The sequence below is a fragment of the Molothrus ater genome, chromosome 14 (assembly GCF_012460135.2).
Source record: "Molothrus ater isolate BHLD 08-10-18 breed brown headed cowbird chromosome 14, BPBGC_Mater_1.1, whole genome shotgun sequence".
NCBI lineage: Eukaryota > Metazoa > Chordata > Aves > Passeriformes > Icteridae > Molothrus > Molothrus ater.
This window is the reverse complement of record NC_050491.2, coordinates 17,229,748-17,250,226: the sequence shown is the minus strand read 5'-3', so window position 1 is coordinate 17,250,226 and position 20,479 is coordinate 17,229,748. Positions and strand designations below refer to the sequence as shown.

Genomic DNA, 20,479 nt, shown 5'->3' with positions numbered 1-20,479 from the left:
ATTTGTCCAATGTTGGTTTCTTTCTCACACAAGAGAGGGAGGGGAAAGCCAGCAGCACATGGATGGTTTAGATCCAGACCTAGGAAAAGTATTTTTGTGGGAGAAAACCTATGATTGGAGACTTTCATATCACAGCTCAGGAGCATACAGAGAACAGGAGCAGGGGGCACCTCATCCATCCAACAGCCATGGGAGTTCTCTCAGGAAAGGATGAAAACAACGCTGAGAACAACAGAGCAAAATTCAGCTCCTGATCCTTAGCTGGAATTCAGTGATCCAAAATCAAACCTCATGCTTCTGATACCATCATTCAGGTTTTATTGGAAATAAGTGATTTCAGCTTGAATGAACACCTTCCTTGGAAATGAGAGCACAAATGCATAGCACCTATTTAAAAGATTGCAAAAAGTCAATAATGCCCCCGAAAAAATTCCTGATATCACACTTAATATCCATCTCTATGCATATAAATAACTGAATTTGATTTACATGTGTTTATTTATGAAATAAGCAGAAGCTCACAATTTGGAGAAAATACAAATGTGTCGTTTTGCTACATTTTCAGTGGTAATATACCTACATAGTATACCTACATTTTCAGTGGTAAAATTTAAGAATATGAGTCTATTCAGTAGAAAAAAATGGATTTTTAAAATACTGAGAGACAGTACAGGAATGAGTCAAATAACCTAGTGAAAAAATCATAGCACTAAAACTCAGAGCTGCACTTTTCATATTTGTATCCTAACCTCCCAATCACCAAGAGTCATTTTCTCACATATTGAGAACCCAGTACATTCTCAGAAGGGAAGACAAATCTTCCCAAAAATCAAATAATGTGGCAGATTGAAATCCTTAGAGCCTGGCTATCTTTCACAGCAAGAGATATTGAGATGGGCACATCTCTGCAGTTTCAATATTTACTGCCTGGAACTTTTGTTAATTGAATGTGTGATAAATGTGGATAGACACCCTCGTGCTCCCAATATACACAGGCAAACAAAATACAGAGACAAACACAAACACCCCCACGTGCATGGAAACATCATTGGGAAAAATGTGACTCTTCCTGCTCAGATTTCTTTGAAAACATTGTAGACAAAAGAAATGTGCTGTTAGAGAGTTTGAGGTTTTCAAAGAGGCATTTTCCTTCATATTTCTTCTTGTAAAGCTTACGTGTGGTTGAGTTATTTAATAATCATGGCTCCTAAACTGTGAAAAATACTGGTGAAAAATACCAGTCTCTGTAGAGGCTTGGTGGTGGGCATGCATTAAGCAAACAGGCCGGAGGTGTATTTAAAAACAGGGCTGCTCCAGAAGGTACACAAATATCATCTATATAACAAATCTCATCGTCAAACCAAATTTATTTTAGAAATAGATAAATAAGACATAAAAGGAACAGTGCTCAGTAATTCAATATGAAAGCAAAAATATATATTCAAATCATTTGTTAAAAAGATTTTACAAATAATAGGTAAGACCAGGATACACCATAAATACATGTTTTATGGTAAAATGGGAAATCACCAGAAAAGTGTAACCAAAAAAACCCTGCAGCATTACAGTTTATGTTAAAAATATAATTCTATTTACATCACAAACCAGTTTTGTTCCTGACAGCCCCTGCTGTCCTTCAGAACTGAACTCAGAAGGATTTAAATCCCCCAAAGTTCCTGCAGCACCTTGCTTGCTCTCAGAGGTGTTTGAGGTCGGGTGGGAGGAAGCTTTGGTAGACAAATCCATAAAAATTCCAATAACTGGCAACACAACACTGCCTGCAACCAGCTCACCTGAGAGCCAGCCCCAGCTGCTGTGCCGGGGGCTGCAAGCAGCCATGGGACCACTTACACCTAAAAGTGGCAATAAATAAAGAATTTTTCTCTTTGTTCAGCCCCACATTGCACTGGAACCAAGCCCAAGCTCTGGGTTTCCCTACAGACACAGCCTGGCTGCTCTGGAGATGGGGCAATGGGCACCAGAGAAAAGGGGAGTTCCTTGAGAAGTTCATACTGAGGTGACTGTGGTAATTGCAGTCTGAAATATGATAGATATACTGATATTCCAAAGAAAATATCATGAGTTGTCAAGTTCAAAATGAACATTTGGTCAACTCAGTGATTTTTGCTCATAATTCACTCTGACTTCTAAGCAGTCAGAGAAAAAGTATTTCTGTAGGTGAAAACATTTGAGAAACAGAGTTGGTTTTGAAACACATATCTAGCTTTGACTCAGGATACTAATATTATTTCAAACAAAAATAATAGAATTTTTTGACTGGCTTTCAGCACAGAAATGTGTAGTAATTAATATTCAGCTCACACACACATATTTGGTCAATAACCATTAGGCTTTCATGTACCCATTCAACCATCAGGAGGAAATGAACAAGTTTCATACCAGTCTATGCAAAAACAACTTCTTAAAAAATGATATTTAGATGTAAGAAAACAAAACCAGACAAAACACATGAAACTGAGCCACTTCAGAGGTTTCTGGCTTTCCCTTAGGGCATTTGGAAGGTTCTCATATTTTGGCTGGGTTGACTCATGAGAGAACCAGAGGAGGGAGATTACTGATTTGGACCAGTAATTAAACCATGTGATGCACCTTTTATTTCATTTATGTAACTTTTGGACATTTTTAAATCATCCTAGATGCTTTTAGAATTGTTAATTGGTAGACTAGATTGGTAGGACCAGTGTAAAACCAGGAAAAAGATCTTCAGCTAAGTTAAAAGCAAAGGAACTCAAAATGAAGTATATTCTTCTCTGAAAGCACATAACTGGCACATCTGGTACAAGGAAGGTACTTATCAAATGTTCTCTTCATACTCAGTGTAAGAAAGTAGGCACTTCTAGAGGGTATGCAGTCCTAAAATCAAAATAACCTGCTCCAGCCTATCTATGCCTTGTCACCACCAGAGAAAAAAAAACTGAGGCCAACTACATTTTCACTTGAGATGACTAAATTTCATTATTAAAAAAAGGAAAACATAAAAAAAATCCCAAAAAAAGTTTGAACGTAAGCACTGGAATTATTTGGTGCTTCTCTTCATCAACCTTTAAGTTTATGTACAGGGGTTTTGTCAAAAGGGAAATCCAACCTAATTCTCATAAGGAGACAAATCCAAAGACTCAAAGTCAAACCAGAATCTCAAAGCCTCTGCAACCGTCCTGTCTGCCTGACAAAGAACTCTGAATGGGGCCCAAGGGCTGTAACTCAACCATCACTGGATTCTCCCATCACCCACCTAGGAAACACCTCCACAAGCAACTGCAGCAGGAGCAGAGCGTGGGACCCCAAACAGCACCTCTGGGAGAAATCCCAGCATGAATTTTAAATGGCTGAGCTGTGGCACTGAGTCAATAAATGTCACTGCATGTCTGACCACTGGGAGTGTTGGGGGATTTTAGTTTGAAGCATAAATGCTGCAAGGCTGCTAAAAATAGGAAGAGCAAAACGGTCTGACAGGTACATGAAGTTCTTCCCAAGAAAATTATCCCATCGTGGGAAATGAAAAGCTCTCTGTAACAGTCATAGCTATAATTATGCAATACAATATGCTGAATTACAATACGTACTTCATTATTAATAGAATTTATTTTACAGATCAAATAGCCAAATACACATTGGTTTCTTTTTTAAAGAGCCAGATAGCAAATGTGGAGCAAACTATAGGCAACAGTCATGGTAGACATTCTGCAGTCCAAGAACTGAGGCAACGTGATTATTAAGTACAAGCCTATAAATATCTTTACATCAAACATACAGCAATGTGTAAGAATTCCATGTTGTAGTCTAATTCATGAATCATTAATAACTTTTTTCTTTAAAAGAACGTTCTATATACTGTATACATCCCAGTTAAAAGCAGTGTCTGTATTTCATTTCATTCTAGCAAACTAATATTACATGTCTTCATATAAGTGCAGAAAACAGGGTTCTTTATACTCCTTTGCTTCCTAAGAGATTTTTGCATTGCATATGAAATTCTAATATTATAGATGATACATATTAAGCATTACTCCCTAAAATGTGAGGCAATATACAAGAACTTGCAACCAACCTTCAAACAAAGCTATGATACTCAAGTTTTATTTTGTAAATGAGCCGCGCTAAATAACAAAGGATAATATAAAAAATTTTAGTTAAAAAAAAAAAACACAAACAAAAAAGCCAACCAACCAAAAAAAGAAAACAAACCAACTTTATAGAAACATTATTGGGGAAGAAAAATAAACAACAGTCGGCCATTTACCTCCATGTGCTGGCTAACAGTGAAAAAATTGTGTCCACTATTTCCTATTTAATACACTGAAAACCAAGCCACTGGATTTATGACTTTTTCTTTTTAAATAAAAACACTTCAAAAGGTTAAATGTTTGGCACCTGTTAAGTAGGCATTATCTAGACTTCAGCAAGCAAAATGAAAATTAAGTTTTCCTTTTAAAAGTTATATGAGTGCTTTCCAGTTATTTAAAAGGTGACCATTTATTACAAAATGTTGTGAGTAAGAAAGCAGGAAGTTCTAGTTTTTCACTACTACTAATGTGCCTAAAAAATGAGAAAGCAGTGACTTGATCATTTCTATTTATGATCCATAGCAGCAATATCATCATTAAAAATATTATGGATACATATAAATAACACTTAACTCTTAACATGTATAATGGTGCTATAAGTGACAACAACTCAGTTGTTTTTCTTTTAAATGCAGGGAGTATAAAGAACTTTACATTCTCTTTTTTAACATATGAATAAAATTTATTGCTCCCTTTTAATATATTCATAGAAACAAAATTCCTAATTGTTTCAACTAAAATAAATAAGGAAAAAAAAATAAATCTGGGACAAGAAGATGATTACAAGCAAAATAAATTTACCATAGTCACCAACCGTGAAGAAGGATGGGTCACATTACTTTTGTTTTCTTAGCAAAACTACGTTATAGAACACTATAGCACAACGTACTAAAATTTCTTTGTCTTTTCCTTTTAAAAAAAATCCTTGCCCTTGATACCTTTCAGTAGGGCAGCTTGAACAGTTCATGGTCACTTCCAAACCCCTCTGGAGATGAGTCGATAAATTTCTTCAGCAACCAGAGCCAGGACAAAGGGCTTTCTCGTGCTATTTCCTTGTTCCCATGTTTGCTGGCTTAACATCATTGAGTACACGTACGACTTCAGTACATAACATCAGCTGGGATGGCCTTCAGAGCTGGCAAACAGAGAAACAGCATGAGAAAAGCCCTTTCCTGCAGCATTTGCACCATAAATTGTCACGTTCGCTTCCAAATTTCTACCGAACCTCGAGCGCTGCGCGGTCTGAGGTGTTCTAAGAAACCAACCCCTCCTGGGGTGCCTGTGCTCTACACACAGAGCACAAATGCTGCAGCAGAAGGAGACACAGAAATAGCTTCCATGGATATTATTCTAAATTTCTTACTCCTTTTTTTGCTTTATCCACTCAAACCCAAAGTGCTGCTGCAAGACTGGAGCTGTCTGAAGGCTGCTGCACCACCTAGAACTGGTTCTACAGGGGTTTTGTGGACTTCATGCAAAAGCAGAGCTCCTAGAAGCATAAAATATTTTTTTATTTGAAGAACTATTTTGCATCTTTAATCTAAATTTATCATCGGTGGGTTTAGTCCTAACGATTCACAGAAATTAAGCCATTCTGATCAATTATTTGACAGAAAAGAAAGCACTGTCAATACCACAGTCCCCAAGACACCAGCCACTCACTGGTCAGGAAATTGCTATCAACTGCAGACTATTGAGTGCAATACCTTCTGGGAGAGAACAGGAAAATAAACAAGTGTGAAAATTAAACCAGACTTAAGTCAGACATCACTGTTAGCAATGGCTTATAGTTAAGTAAGACATCTGAAACAGCACAGTTGGGTCACAAGGAGAAAAAAGTAAACTTTTCAGTTATCCCACTGAAAAAAATGATGGGAAATGCACTTAATGTTTGAAAAATTACATTGTTTCTATCCGAGGCAAGTGACTATTGGAGAAGGAATTGTGTGTCATTCTGCACAAAAGTCACTCCGTTATTATTGCTGGAACCTCCTTTCCAACTTCAGGATAAACTCAGTCAAGGAGCCCTTACTGGGGAAAAAAAAAGAAAAAAAAGTGCCTTTGTTTGCTCTGATTTTTTTTTTTGTCATATTAAAAATCTTTCATTATTTCCTCACACAAAACACAAATTCCTTTTTCACTCCTGTTCATGCTCTGTTTTTGCCTTCTGCTATGAGGCAAAGGGGGCACTTTGCAGATACCTTCCTCCATGCTTTTCTAGTGAAAAGTATTAAAAGAAATTGTTGAAGATTTTCTACCAGTGTTGCACAGAGGAAAAGCATTTTCTTGACCAGCTTTACTTCAGTAGTGATGCACATTTAAATAATTGCTTTTAACGTCTGACTCGCACACTTTGACTCATATTCCAATTAGAAATCTCTTCTCCAAATTCAATTTTTGGGTTTTTTTTGGTGAAATGTATGTACCTGGCAGCAGATCAGAACCACAAGCAAAATTACCAGTCAGAAAAGTAAGGTAAAATAACAAGAATACTTAGAATCACAGTAATCCATTTTGAAATGGCTTTTAGGAAGGGCTTACACCAACAGTTATTTAGCTAAAATTTAGGAGAAAATGTTCTTTGAGTGTAATTTACTCTGTATCTGTCAATACAGAACACCAGTGCTATGTCTGTTTTACACCTCAGAGCAACAGCCTTGCCTACTGATGATTACAGGATTCTAAATTAAACTCACTGTTATTACACAAAACAAAAAATCCTGCAGCTAAATATTGATGGAACAGGTGAGTTTCAGAGCTGTTCTTTTCAGGAGCACTGCAATATTCCTTCCACTCACATCCTGAGCACACTCTTCTCACAGTGTAATGTCATTACAGCAGATTTTAAATCAGAAACCCAAATACCCCATAACTGTAAGCAGGTCTAAGCAGGCAGTGATAGAATCACAGAACTGCGGCAGTGGGGGCTCAAAATTCAATATATTTGAAATGAGGGCCACTTCCCATTCATGTTTCTGTAAGGAGGAACTTATGTCTAAGTTTCTTACTCCTTACAACTTATGCAGCTGATGTCTGCCTCCACCAGCTCCTAACAAACCAGCAGAGAACTTAATCTGAAATTTCTATTCATGAGTGTGGATAAGTTCATAGATGAGAGAATCCCACCAGCTGAACTGCACTAACGAAGATTTGCATCAGCAAAGTGACAGAAATCCATCTCCATGCCTGCTCCCTCCCTCAGCAGCTCCCCCAGCAAGGTGCAGCTGAACTCACTGGCACACCAGAGACCTGTGGGGTGCAGGGAGAACCCCCCAAAAAAAGGCAGAAAATCCCAGATCAGAGCACGTTGCACCTTCCAGCTCCTGCACTGGCAGAGGTGCTGCCTCCATGGGCACTAAAGTTCCTCAAGTCAGAAAAATCTTGTTCTGGAGTGAAAGATGGCAACCCAAAAGGCCACAGGACCCGAGTGACCAGGTGTAAATTTGCCAAGGTTTCCCCTGTCCCTCTTGTTTGCCTTCTACTGTTTCCAAACTAAAGGCACATCTGAAACATCATTCAGTAAAAGAAAGGGACAAGAAGAATAGAATGCACAGCAAGTTCTGATCAATCTTTGCAGCTTTAGCTTCTTTGAATCAAGCTGCCACAGACAACACTGTGCTCTATAATTATGCATGTTTTGACTAGACAGGCTGATACCTAGGCAGGCATTTGAAATGTCTGAATGCTGTTTTAAAGTGCATGAGCAAAGATTTCAGATTTTGAAATTGTGTTACATGAAAATGAGACTGAAGCAAACTCCTCTCCCTTCTTCTCATCATCCCCATGCAAATGCAAAGAGAATTAGAAGATTTGTGTCACTGTGGAACACTTCACACACTTTGCTCCCACTGAGGTGAACGTCAAAAGTAACTGAGCTTTTACAAAGCTTGCAGGCAAATAAACTTTAAAGATTCTTTGGTGCAGAAACACAGAGCAAACTTTTCTGAAGCCCACAACTGCCAAAACAATGGAAATCTGATGGCATGGAAAGTCAGTTTGATTTTTATAACACTCCAGATATTCTAGTTTGAAAACCCTTATTATGAATAAGCCCCTTCACAATTTATCACTTGGACAAACTCCTTTAAAAGAATTATCTCTACTACATCCCCCAAAAAAGCATTATACTCTGAGGGTCTATTGTCACTGGTAGTGTTTAACTCCTCCTGGTAACTTCAGAGTAACACCAGCACCTCTGCCCCTTGCCCTTACATACAAATAGAGCAAAACTTGACCTCTCTCTTAGGGGACATTGCAGGAAGAACAAACTTTGCCTCTTCAGTTTCCTGCAGTTTATGACTCAAAGTGTCCTCAGCTGCTTCAGGAGTCTCCAATTGCTTCCCCATAAAAATTTCAGCTGTGGCACTGTTGTATTTATTTGCCCACACGACCACTAAAGAGATATTTTGGGGGTTTTTAGTAGAAAAACCTTTCCCTCTTTGCTTGCATGCTTTTTGAGTACAACTGCCATAATGACTTTCTGTCATTTTATAGATCCCTTAGACAAATTTAGCAGTAAAGCAAAGGCATAATTTCCTTTCTTTAAAGACTTGAATCAATACCATTCAGACAGACACAAAATTTAGAGCTTCCAAAGAAAACATATATTTTTAGCTGTAACACAATATAATTTCAAATATCTGAGTAGAAAACTTTGCATGAACAAAGCTAACAATAGCTGAGATGTGCAGCCTATAATAATATCAGTCCCCATTGCAAAGTGAAGAGACACTTCACAGTGAACAGAACATTCTTTAGGCTCCTGCAGAACTTTTCGCTTGTAGAATAGCTGCACTATGGTAAAAGTGGTAAATGATGATATTTCCCCCTCACATCAGGCATCCTATTTTCACTTTTCGAACCAGCACATCTCCCTTTTTAACTGAACTGACTTGTCCTACAGCTTTCTGCAAATTCAGAGAGCGTCTGACACAAAATCATCCAGAACCACGAGGATCCTGTTGGTGTCTGAGGCTGAAGGGTGGTGGGACAGCAGCTGGAGACAGTTCTGTGCCTCGGGATTATTTCTGTTTATATTTGTTTCTTTTTCTTTGCTGGCTAACAGAGACAACTCTCAAGTAGCCCATCCTGAGCCCATCCTGAGCCCCACACGAGATCAAACTACCCAGACTACAAATACAGAGCCAGGGGAGGAGTGAGACTGACTTTTAAAAGATCTGTTGAGCTTTAAGAAATTCTTTACTTGTTTTTGCTTACCAAGAAATACAATTTTCATTTAGTCACAGTCAAACACAACACAAAGGATTTCCTCTAATGACCCAACTTATAATGCATTAACGAAATTACATAAATTTAATTTTCTTAAAAATGTGAATTCACGTGTTTAAAGGTGACTGCTGTTTCCAAATTAGTGTAAAGGGCCACTGTGGTCATCAGTTACCCTTCCTCCAAACAAGGTATTCACTTTCATGCAGACAAATATCCCTGAGAGAAGGATAGCTGCAATTTTAACAAAAGCAGTACAAACTGTAACAATAATCTCTTTTTTTATCTATCCACCACATCATCCTAACAATGTTAGGTGCAGCTCTATGAAGATAAGCTGGTATCAGCTAGTGAGCATTAAAAAAACCCCACAGCTCTATTCTGCTTTTCCAGATAGGAACCCCCTGTCACAGACCTTGAAGGCACAGATAAAAGGAAATGCTCTTTCCCCCAGCCAACTTGTGCAGAAGAGAATTGCTTCCCATGCCACTTTCTAGGTTTTCACTGCCACAGAAGGGACCCTGAGAGTCACGAGCTTGCTTTCTTTGTTGGCAGCATTACTGCAGGACAAAGTGTGTTTCAGCAGACAATGGCAGAACCTTTTTGACTCACAGGAACTGTACCAGAACTCCATTGAAAAAAAATCACTTAGATCAGACCTACAGAAATGCTGAAAACAGCACTGCCCTCTGCTCAGAGTGATGGGAGTTCAAACAGATGAACAAACTGGCAAGAGGCTTTTCTGATATGCAGTTTAACTTAACACACCTAAATACATTGATTAGAAAATGTTATCCACAGTGATATAGATTACCATACAAATTTGTGTTGATAAAGGGAACAAAATAGAATAAAATAAACAACATATCCTGAAATTTTCAAAGATATGATGACTGCTCTGAATGAGAAGCTTTTTTTATGAATATTGTTATCACTACAGTTGTAATAAAACAAAGTTCCCAGAAAAAAAATTCAAGTGGAGGAAGAAATTTACCAGGTTTAAGTCATGCTGAGGATTTGTTCCCAAGCAATATATTAAGTTAAGCACATTATAAAGTTAAAATATAATATCAATAATAACATAAACACTCCTGAACTGTTACTTTAATGATTAATTCCTTAACCAACTAAAGCTTAACTAGAAAACTATCCCCACTAAGACTTTGTGATACTTGGGAAGAAAGAAGCAAACAGATAAACAGAAAAGTTTTATTAAACTGTTCAAAATATGGATTAATATTCGATTCTATTTCCAGTGACTTAAAGCTCTTCTGTAGGGTCTTGAAGAATAAAGGGTACTTGAGTTCTCAATTTGTTTTTAATTTTAAGCTGAGGATTCTTTAGACATTGCCTTTGTTGTACTGCATTTCTAGAAGCTAATACCTGGTTTATCAGGCAGAGCAGCAAATAAGTGAGCTCAATTATGCTGATGTCTCTAATTTTTCCCTAACTTTGCCTGTCAGCTGTGTCATTCCACCAGATTTAAGGCTCCTTCCAGTCTGAAACTGCCTCAAACTCTCGGAGGAAAATCCTCACCAGCTCCTGAGAGACCTTGAAGCAAAGCTACGGCCAAATGAAGGCTGCAATTCCAGACTCCATTAATATTAAGAACCACTTATGAGAGCTCCTCTAAAGCTTTATTGCTTTCCACCCAGATTGTTTGGATCCTCGAGCACACCAGGCTGGGGAGGCCAGTCCCACTCTGAGCCCTCCGAGCTGCTCGAGGTCCCGCGGTGAGGTGGGAAGTGCCATGCTGCCATCTGCAGTCAGGACACCACCACAGGGAGCTCTGCCTGCTCCATCTCCTCACAGACAGCACTCTTTCCCCTTCTCATTTTTCTCCCTTACCACTCAGGAAGCTGGAATTGTTTGTTTTACAGCGCCTCGACACTCAAAGCTTTACTCCTTGCAGGAGAACTTATCTTGCAGCGCTTCAAACTGGAGTTACAGGATTGGCAAAGTAAAGAGGGAAGGAGGGAAAAAGCACCTTAAAAACTCCATTACCTGTCTGGTGTGTATGGGGCCTGGGGTCTTGAAGCCTCCTTGACAGCTGCATTCAGAAACACTGTAAGGGTCCGAGCTGCTGGATGAGCACTTGGAAAGTGAGTCACAGCCCACCACAAAGGTGTTATCTAGAGGCAATTCCTGAATGACATGGTGCTTCTTGGGGGGTACAGGAGTCTCAGGTTTAATTTGAAAGGTGGGCTGCGGAGAAGCAGACTTGTAGTGCTTTGCTAAGTCTGGGCTATCAGGTTTAAATGTGGTTGGTGTGGTGGCCCAGTTATATTTTCCCATAGTCTGTTCTTCTAGCTCTACGGGAATGTCTAAAGTGCCATTTATGTGCTCGTGGCCAGGATCATCAGGCTTGGATTCTTCAATAGTCACAAAGTTGAGGAGGAGACTCTTTGGAGAGCGCTTCTTCTTCTTCTTCTTTTTCTTGATCTGCCTATTCTCTTGGTTGGGGGAAACCCATTCACCACTCTGCTTGTTTTTTTGGACAACCTTGTGCCTGGGCGTCTGGCGGCACCGGACTAAGGCGGTAACAAAAATTACCAGAATAACTGTCATGGTGCCTGCAATAATGGCAATGATGATCTTGACATAATCATTGGTCTGTGGGGTTATCTCACCATCCCCAATGTTCTGGCCAACTGGAGTTTCCATATTCCTACGCACCAGCTCTTGCACGTAGGAGCTGTTGGTGACCGTCTCGTTCACAAACAAGTGCACAAGAGCAATGGTGTAAAGAGACTCCGGCTGTCCCAGGTCGTTCACCTTGATCACCAGTCTGTGCAGGCCATGATCTGATGTAATTACCTTCTCTTTCAAAGTGATATTGCCTGTTAATTGGTCAATGGTAAACAAGCCCCTGGAGTTCCCACCTATGATGCTATAGCGGAGCTCTGCGTTCATTCCCGTGTCATTATCAACTGCAAAGACTTTAGTGACTACAGACCCCGGGCTGGCTGACGTTGGGACCAGCTCATAGGAATAATTAGAGGAGGGAATAACAAAAACGGGCCTGTTATCATTTACATCAACAACATTGATGGTCACCTTGGCAGTTGAGGAACGCTGCAGTCTTCCTCCATCCACCGCTTTCACCTGGAAAGTGTATGACCCCTGCTGCTCCCTATCAAAGGTAATATTAGGCCTTATTACACCAGTGAGTGGATCTATAATGAAATTATCTCTACCATTTAAGATAGAGAGAGTGACTGCAGCGTTGTCTCCCGCGTCAGCATCCGTAACTGTGATAAGCCCCACTGTGCCGTACATGGGCAGGTTTTCTGGCACATAGAAATTATATTCATTATGTGTGAAAGCAGGGCTGTTATCATTCTGGTCCAGCACTGACACCGTCACAGTAGCATTGGTCTGCAAAGGTGGCATCCCATTATCCTTAGCCAGCACAGTGAAAGAGTACCTGTCCTGCTTTTCTCTGTCCAGCTTTCGCACTGCTGTCAGGATGCCTGTGCGGCGGTCCAGGTTGAAAATTGGGGGTGCATCAGGACCCAGGATGTAGCTGATCTCGGCATTCCGCCCGCTGTCAGCATCTGTAGCGCTGATCTTGGTCAGCTGAGTACCAGGAGCGTTGTTTTCAGGGATGGAAAGGCCTATGATGGGCTGGGTGAAGACTGGGGCGTTGTCGTTTTCATCCTTAATTTTGATCAGGAGCATTGCAGACTGGTTTAAGGGAGGCTTCCCTGAATCTGAAGCCACTATTTTGATGGCATATTCCCGTGTAGCTTCATAGTCTAGAAACGTGGCTGTCTCCAGGAGAAACTGATTATCAAACACTGGTTTTAGCCTGAAAGGAACATCATGATCTGTAAAACAGGTAACTTTCCCATTCTGGTCAGCGTCCTTGTCCATCACTGTTATCAAAGCAATTTTTGTATTAAGGGGAGCCTTCTCAGACAAAAGCACTGTCCCATTCACTGGGTTGATGATGTACCTGGTGTCTATTGATGGGACATTGTCATTAATATCTGTGACATTAACAGTCACCGTGGCTCTTGACGGAGTGGAGCTGCCATCGCTTGCCAGAACAGTCAGTTTGTGCACGGGGGACTCCTCCCTGTCCAGCGGCTCCCTGATGGTGATGAGCCCAGTGGTGTTATCGATGGCAAAGAGCCTCTTGGCCAGGCTGGAGATCTGGTTGCTGAAGTAGAAGTGGATCTGTGCATTGGAGCCCAGGTCGGCGTCGGTGGCGTGGAGCTGGGACACGGAGGTGCCCACGGGGGCGTTCTCGGGCACGCTGACCTCGATGTCGTTCTCCTTGAACACCGGGCGGTTGTCGTTGACGTCGGTCACCGTCACCTGCAGGATGGCAGTGCTCGACCTTGGGGGGCTCCCGCCGTCTTCAACTTTGATTTTCATCACATAGGTGTCCTTCTGCTCCCTATCCAGGATCTGCTGGACTATCAGTTGAGGCCACTTGTCTCCCTCAGGTGTCTCAGTTATGTCAAGACCAAATACATTTTGACCCTACAAAACACAGAAAGAGCACACTTGAGCTTGACAGTGCATTTAAAAAGAAAAAAAAAAATACCCCATTATCTTTCTGAAATTGTCATGGAATATAAATTCATGCATATACTCTATACAGAAATATTTCTATTATGTTCCAAATCTGTTTTTGCTTTAAGCTCCAGAGCCTTGAGAAAGCTTCAGAGCAAACATGGCAATAAATAGATACTTTAGAAAAAGGGGAAATTTAAGAGTGATGGTGATTTTTTTCATCCAGATTCTCTATTCCTAAAGAAAAGTTATTAAATTCCTGTACTGATGTAATTCAGTTTCTCTGTCGTATGAGTGAGTGTGGAAATGAGGAATGAAGCCAAAGTTCAGTCATTGGAGGACCTATTCCAATATTCAATTTCAAGGAAACCGAGAAAGATAAAGGGATAATTTCTCTGTTTGTGAAGTAACTCTGGACATGTTCTGAAACCATTAGCATAAAAAACCAAAACAAAAAAAACCCCAACCAAACAAAGAAAAAACCCCACCAACCAATACCATCATTGATAAAGTGCTTACTACATAATTTAGATGTCAGATGATACAGACAAAACTAAATCCTAACAGTTCATCAGAAACATATTTAAAAACTCATTAAAACTATTCCTGCATTCATCACTATATGTTTTATATTTGTAGTGAAATTAAAATCCCAGTGAAAAAAAGAAGACTATTTTCATTTAAAAATATCACAGAACTGCGAGATCAATTTGAAAATGATCAATATTTTTCATGGGTTTGTTGAACATCTCTGGAACTGCACCAAAATGCTACATATATTGCACAAACACAGCTTTTTTAAAAAACAGTAGTGCTGACAAACCCGCTAAAATAAATATTGGAATCTAGAACTAAATTCCCTCTCTCTTCTGCTGTCTCTTCAGACAAGCAGGAATGAAGAACAGTGTAATTATCCTCTTTCCTCACATCTCACCATGTAGAGGAATGAGGTAAAGGCAGTGTTCCAGCCACATCTTCCATAAGGGCAGGGCTGGAATGCAGCGGGCTAATGCTGAATGCATGGGATGACCAGAAAAAAGAAGGCATAAATAAAATTGTGGACTAAACTAGGAGTTCCTTTTAATGTGTAATATTTGTAATAATGAACAACTGTTCTTCCTCTGTTTGTTCTTCTCCTCTTTCAACCACACTCAGGTAACTGCTATAGAATCATGGATGGTTTGGGCTGGAAGGGACCTTAAAGATCCTCTCATTTCCACTGGACCAGGTCCAGTGTGCTCTGAACTGGTTTGAGACACTCCAGAACAAAGCAAAAGAAAACACTCCCAGTGTTCACGGTTCCTTATTTCTCATGACTTGCAAAAGATTTGTGCTCCCTGCTCCCCAGCTCTAAGTGAATGCATTTTTATGGCTTCTACACACTTCTGAGCGAGGCTGGACTCTCACTGATTTGTTCCTCAAAGCCAGATTTTGACGCTAGAAAAGCCATCTTTTATTTCATGGGACAGAACTATTCATCCACACGTGCAAAAATCACTGTGCCACTTGCACAGCATTTGTGGCAACATTAAGTTGCAACTGGGGACAGTACAAAGTAAATTGGAACACATTTTGAAGCAGTAAAACAAATACAGATTTGGCTCCTTTAGCAGAAGGCATGAAAATATAAGCCCTGCAAATTGTTTCTAAATCAAGATATACAATTTGAACCAATTAGGGTAAATTTTAGAATGGCAATTCTATGCTGATAGGAAGCAGAGTGTGAGTTTCCTCCTCATATTCAATCTGGCTAGCAGTTATTCGCAATAAATTTCATAATTACAAAGAAATTATAAATTATATATTCTATGCTTTACCATGGATTCCAGAGGAAAGAACAGAGCAGAAGCCAGAGTAAAAGCAACGTGTCAGCTCTCTTTGCCTCTTTATCTGTACACAAGCTGACAGATGGGCACTGATTATTCTGTCATTAGATCCCACAGCTACAAGAACTTGGTGCAGACTTTGAAGTGGCGTGGCTGTAAATGTGGTGCCCATCTCTGCTTTCCTCATCCAGCATGGGAGAGGGGCTTTTCATCATAGCATAGCAGATGAGTTTGATATAAAATGTGGTGCTTTAGATCCCCATTATTAGCTGTGAATGACTAGAGAGCAGAAAAGAATGTGAAGATCTCTTCCAAGTTCATTATTAACACTTGAATAATTTTCTATGGAAAGAAATATTATCTATGTCTATTTCTTCCTATTCATTACAGGTTTAGACATCTTTTTAAACTACAGAAAAACCATTACAGAGAAGTAGACTTTCTCTTAATTCTGACAAGAGTAACTATTTCAATTTGTTGAAACAAGAATACTTCATGCTGTTTAAGATGTAAGGTTAGGTGTGATATGCTGCAAATTAACAAACACATTTTCTAAGAACAGATAGTTCTCACATTCTAAACACTCAAAAAATTGATGAAACAGCCAAGAAATAAATTTTTAAAATTATAAATATCTAATTCTCTCCATTATGAGCAAAGAAATGGAGAACAAAAGTGAGAAACATGAACAAAAACCTTCAGGATTAATTACTTGATGTTGAAATAAATAGCTCTACCATCATTAAAAGTTCAATGAAGTTAAAATTTCCATTAGGGTCAGATTTCTAATGGGACTGAACTGCACCTCAGTCACCACATTATCCCAGTGATCTGAAGGATTTGTTCACACTGGGAAGGGCAAGAGTCCTTTGGGAAAGCACAGTAGATAATTAACAGTTATACAATACCTTTGCCCATTAAAACAACTGGTAGAAATAATCTGCTCCATTGATACCACTACCCTTAGAGAAGAATGGGAATGAGAAATACAAGATTGGCTTTTTAGATTTAAAAATACAATTTAAGCACTAACTATTGGAGGCAAACCGAAGTTATGCCCATCTCAGAGCCTGGATTAGCTTAAAGAGGCTCTGACCCTGCCCACAAGATCCCTTATCAGGGCAATAAGGAGCTCTGTTACCTTATCCAATTTTCATCACAGCCTTTTCCATGGATTTGCACACACAGTCTCTCAAATAATGAAACTTTCTTGTTGAACACTCCCTACTGTGGATATTTACCTGGTCATTTGTAATGGATCCAAATGTCCTTTTCGGAGCTGTTTTGGGCTGTCATGTGGATAAAAAATTAGAAAGTATTTTAAAAATTGCAACATTTAGGTGGTTTCATAAATACATAATCAATGACACACGGACACATAGTGTGGTAAGCTAGAACAGCTCCAAGTGCTGCAGACAGGACTGGATGTGACAAAGTGCACCAGAACCTACACACAGATATTGCATTTCACAGCATTTCACCACAGGGTTTTGTTAAATCTGTGGGGTACTGACTGCCTGGACATTGTTGGGAAGAATGGGAAAACAGATCAGCTTCTGGTTAGTGCTGATAACAGAGACATGGTCCACTGGGTTCAAAACATCCTGTGGAGCCGGGCTTGCAGAGCAGCAAATTGGCAGAAAGCAGGACTTTCTCAAAGTGGGGAAGGGAAAGAATGTTGTGCTAAATCATGCTACAAACCCAGCTGCTCGTGATGCAAAGTACTCAGATCGAGAGAGGCTACCAGCGATTATTCCTTAAAACATACACATTATGTAATTGTGTGTAACAATCTGCATTGTTAGCTGACAAAGGGCAGATCAACACTGTCCTCAATCTTCATTCAAAAGAGGATTCTGAACCTCCAGAGAAAGCCACAGGAGCAAAGGCAGCTCATTGTTTTGTGGCTACATCTTCACCCTGCACTTATTATCGATCCTTCGGGCACTGTAAATGACAAACACATCACGAGATGTCCTTGGTTCAGCTGAATGTCAAACAGAAGTCAAGGGCCATGCACAGCTCAAGCTTTTGCTCATATTCTACAAGAACTCATCTCAATGACTGCTGCAACAAGCTAGAAGTACACATGCTAACAATCATCTTAAAAGAGAAAAGGAAGAAGAAGAAAAATATTAAAAGATTGGTTTCTCATTAGAAAGTACGTCAGTAATGAATTAATTATGCAATTTGTTAAATAAAACTCATTGGCTGAAATGTAGTTTTGAGTCCAAAGGACCCTAAAGTCTTTTCAGAAAGTCCAGAGAATAATGCCTGTTTGCTAAATGCTGGTTATTTCACATGGAACAACACAGAAAATCTTTGCAGAGCTTCTGCAGAACTTCAAGACAGGTCCCAGACACTTTTTCCTTGCCTGTTTTTCCAGGACATATGGAACTGCTCTGTGACTGTGCTGTCAGCAAAGAGAGAACAGCAGCACAGCTCCAGCTCTGAATGCAGAAAACAGACCACAGTGGCATGGTGGGCAACTTTTTCTACAAAAGCTGAAAACTAAACTTGCAGTTTTCTTTCCAAGGCGATACTTTGGCTGTGAAATTGTGAATTGCCAAAGCCAAGTTAATGTCTTCAACACAAAATATTCCACATGGCAGGCAGTAATGGATCTGTGTGTCTGCAATGGGTGCATGTGAATGCACTCAGATCCAAACCACCCTAAGTGGTGTAGCTCTAATAAAGGTCCCAAGTCTGCTATTATTCACCCAGTGTGCAATTTGCTGTCCATGCATTCTAGAAAATTACCATTTTTTGGACAGCTGTCCTGCTTAAAGACTCCACAGTCACTCCTCTCGTGACATCCCACAGCTTACAACCCAAAGTTACTGGAAATAAGTGTCATTAGTAGCAGCAGTTACCTTCTGAACTGAGTGGCAGAACTTCAAAGGAGAAAAATAACATTACAAAGGTAAGAATTGCTTATAATGCAGACCTCAGCAGAGTTGCTTACAGATTTGAAACACTCTTTGTCAAAGCAATGCAGCCTTTTAATTTGTAGGCCAAGATTTTTAAGGCTTTTGTTCAATTTATGGTTCTCTGTCAGTGTCATGCACTGTTTCTATTGGTTTCCTTTGAAGCAAGAAAAAAGTTTAGCTTGGAATAAACTGAACTTTCAGGTTCAGAACCACAGTAAAAATAGGATTTGTAAGCACCCAATTATGCATAAACCTAAAGTGCATTTTCTGCATTCAGAATCCTAATTAGCTCCATTCCTCTGTAAGGGTTGAGGAGATCATATTATGAGCAATGTCTACACCATAACTTGCTGCTTCTTCTCCTCCTATACCAAAAAAATCCAAACCTAAAAAACCCCATAAACCTGAATCTTTTATTTTAATAGAAATTCACTTCATCCACCTCTATGAACTAGGGTGGCCAATAATGGTGAACCCACATTGCTGCAGTAACAGGACACAAAATTCCCATGAAACTCCTTTCAGGCAACTGGGCCATCACCTGAGTGGTCTTTCACAATGCACAGCAAACATACAATTATATATTTCAGAAAAACATGCAGCTGCACCACAAAACTGTAAGGAATTTATGTTCACAATACTCCTGCTGTATTAGTTGTAGACTAACTAAAGATGGGAAGTTAAACAAAGACACTTTTATCAATTGTCCAAAGTTTGTAGCTGGTCTGAAAAAGGCAGCCACTTCTGAGTTACTAATCATGTTTAAAACTAAATTTCAGAATTTGAAACTTTAGAAGCTAACTGTTAGAATGCCACTTTGGGAGCTAAACTTTAGAATTGTAAACTTCAAGCAAAGTTCTTTAATTTAGAGACACTTTGACCCAAAATAAGGGAGGTCAACAGCTGCAGGTAACAACCAGGGAGGAAACCTCCCCTCTTAATCTCCTCCATTACAGTTGCTCAGAAATATTCACAGACATCCTACTGAACAAAAAGCTACATTTTCAACACCCTGAGGATATTCAGATTAAGGTATTAAACATGTTTGAGCTTTGCTCTGAATTCCCATGATAAAGCTCCAGACACCTGACGTTTCTGCCTTTGGATTCTCTCACTATAGATATATAATGAAGGGGAAAAAAAATAGGGTTTATATCAGGCAACAATACAGCCAACAAGTGCATTTTGATATTTGCATTATACAAGGTGACAGTTACATATTTGCTCTATTTCCTGGCTGAGAACAGGCACAGAACCGAGGATGTGCCAGGAAGGGAAATAAATGAGTCCAAGGCTCCAGTGCAGCGCTGTGCCTTTGGAGGGGAGCACTAACAATCCTGTTCAGCTGCTCAGAACAGCTCCTAAATCACGACCTCCCTGTGCCTCGACAGCCAAAGGCTCTGTCTGAGCTCCCAGTGGCACATTTGGAGCCCGGGGTGAGCCCTGCCAGGTGCTGGTGAGGGGTGAACCTGCTGTGCCCTCCTCTCACAGCCTGCACATCAGAGCTGCCAGGCAGGAGGGGATTAAACCTGACAGCCACTCGTACAGCAGGAACACAAACATCCCAGCCAGCTCTGGAAATTCCTCTGCCCTGCAGCATCCCCAGCTCACAGTGATTTCAGTGGAGATGGGGGTAACGGGTGTGTGTGGAGTCAGTTTGTGGCAAATGGGATAACAAAATATAAAATAGACTGGAATAAAATAGCTTTGTGTCACAGACATGTTTTATGAAAAATCCTTTCCTTAGGATTTTTCCTCCTGAGAAGCTGAGAGGCCTCAGGAACAAAATGCAAACAATGGTTATCTGCTGCTGTGGAATGCAACAGGTGCATCTGGGATTGGGCTCATGTGGTTGTTTCTAATTAATGGCCAATCACAGCCCAGCTGG

At 40.0% G+C, this 20,479-nt stretch overlaps 1 protein-coding gene across 4 annotated transcripts in view; it reads right to left on the bottom strand.

Annotated features, from left to right (window-relative positions):
* PCDH11X (protocadherin 11 X-linked) overlaps positions 1–20,479 on the bottom strand; it is a 428,928-nt gene that overhangs the window by 345,639 nt on the left and 62,810 nt on the right. For 2 of the 4 annotated variants that reach the window (XM_036401881.2, XM_036401879.2), the window contains exons 3-4: positions 16,903–16,950; positions 11,316–13,802 (exon numbers count right to left, since the gene is read on the bottom strand). In XM_036401881.2, coding sequence (XP_036257774.1) covers positions 11,316–13,802; positions 16,903–16,950 — 2,535 coding nt within the window. Of the gene's footprint in view, positions 1–1,349; positions 5,221–11,315; positions 13,803–16,902; positions 16,951–20,479 lie in introns of those variants that run through there. The other 2 variants (XM_036401882.2, XM_036401880.2) reach the window with 2 other exon arrangements.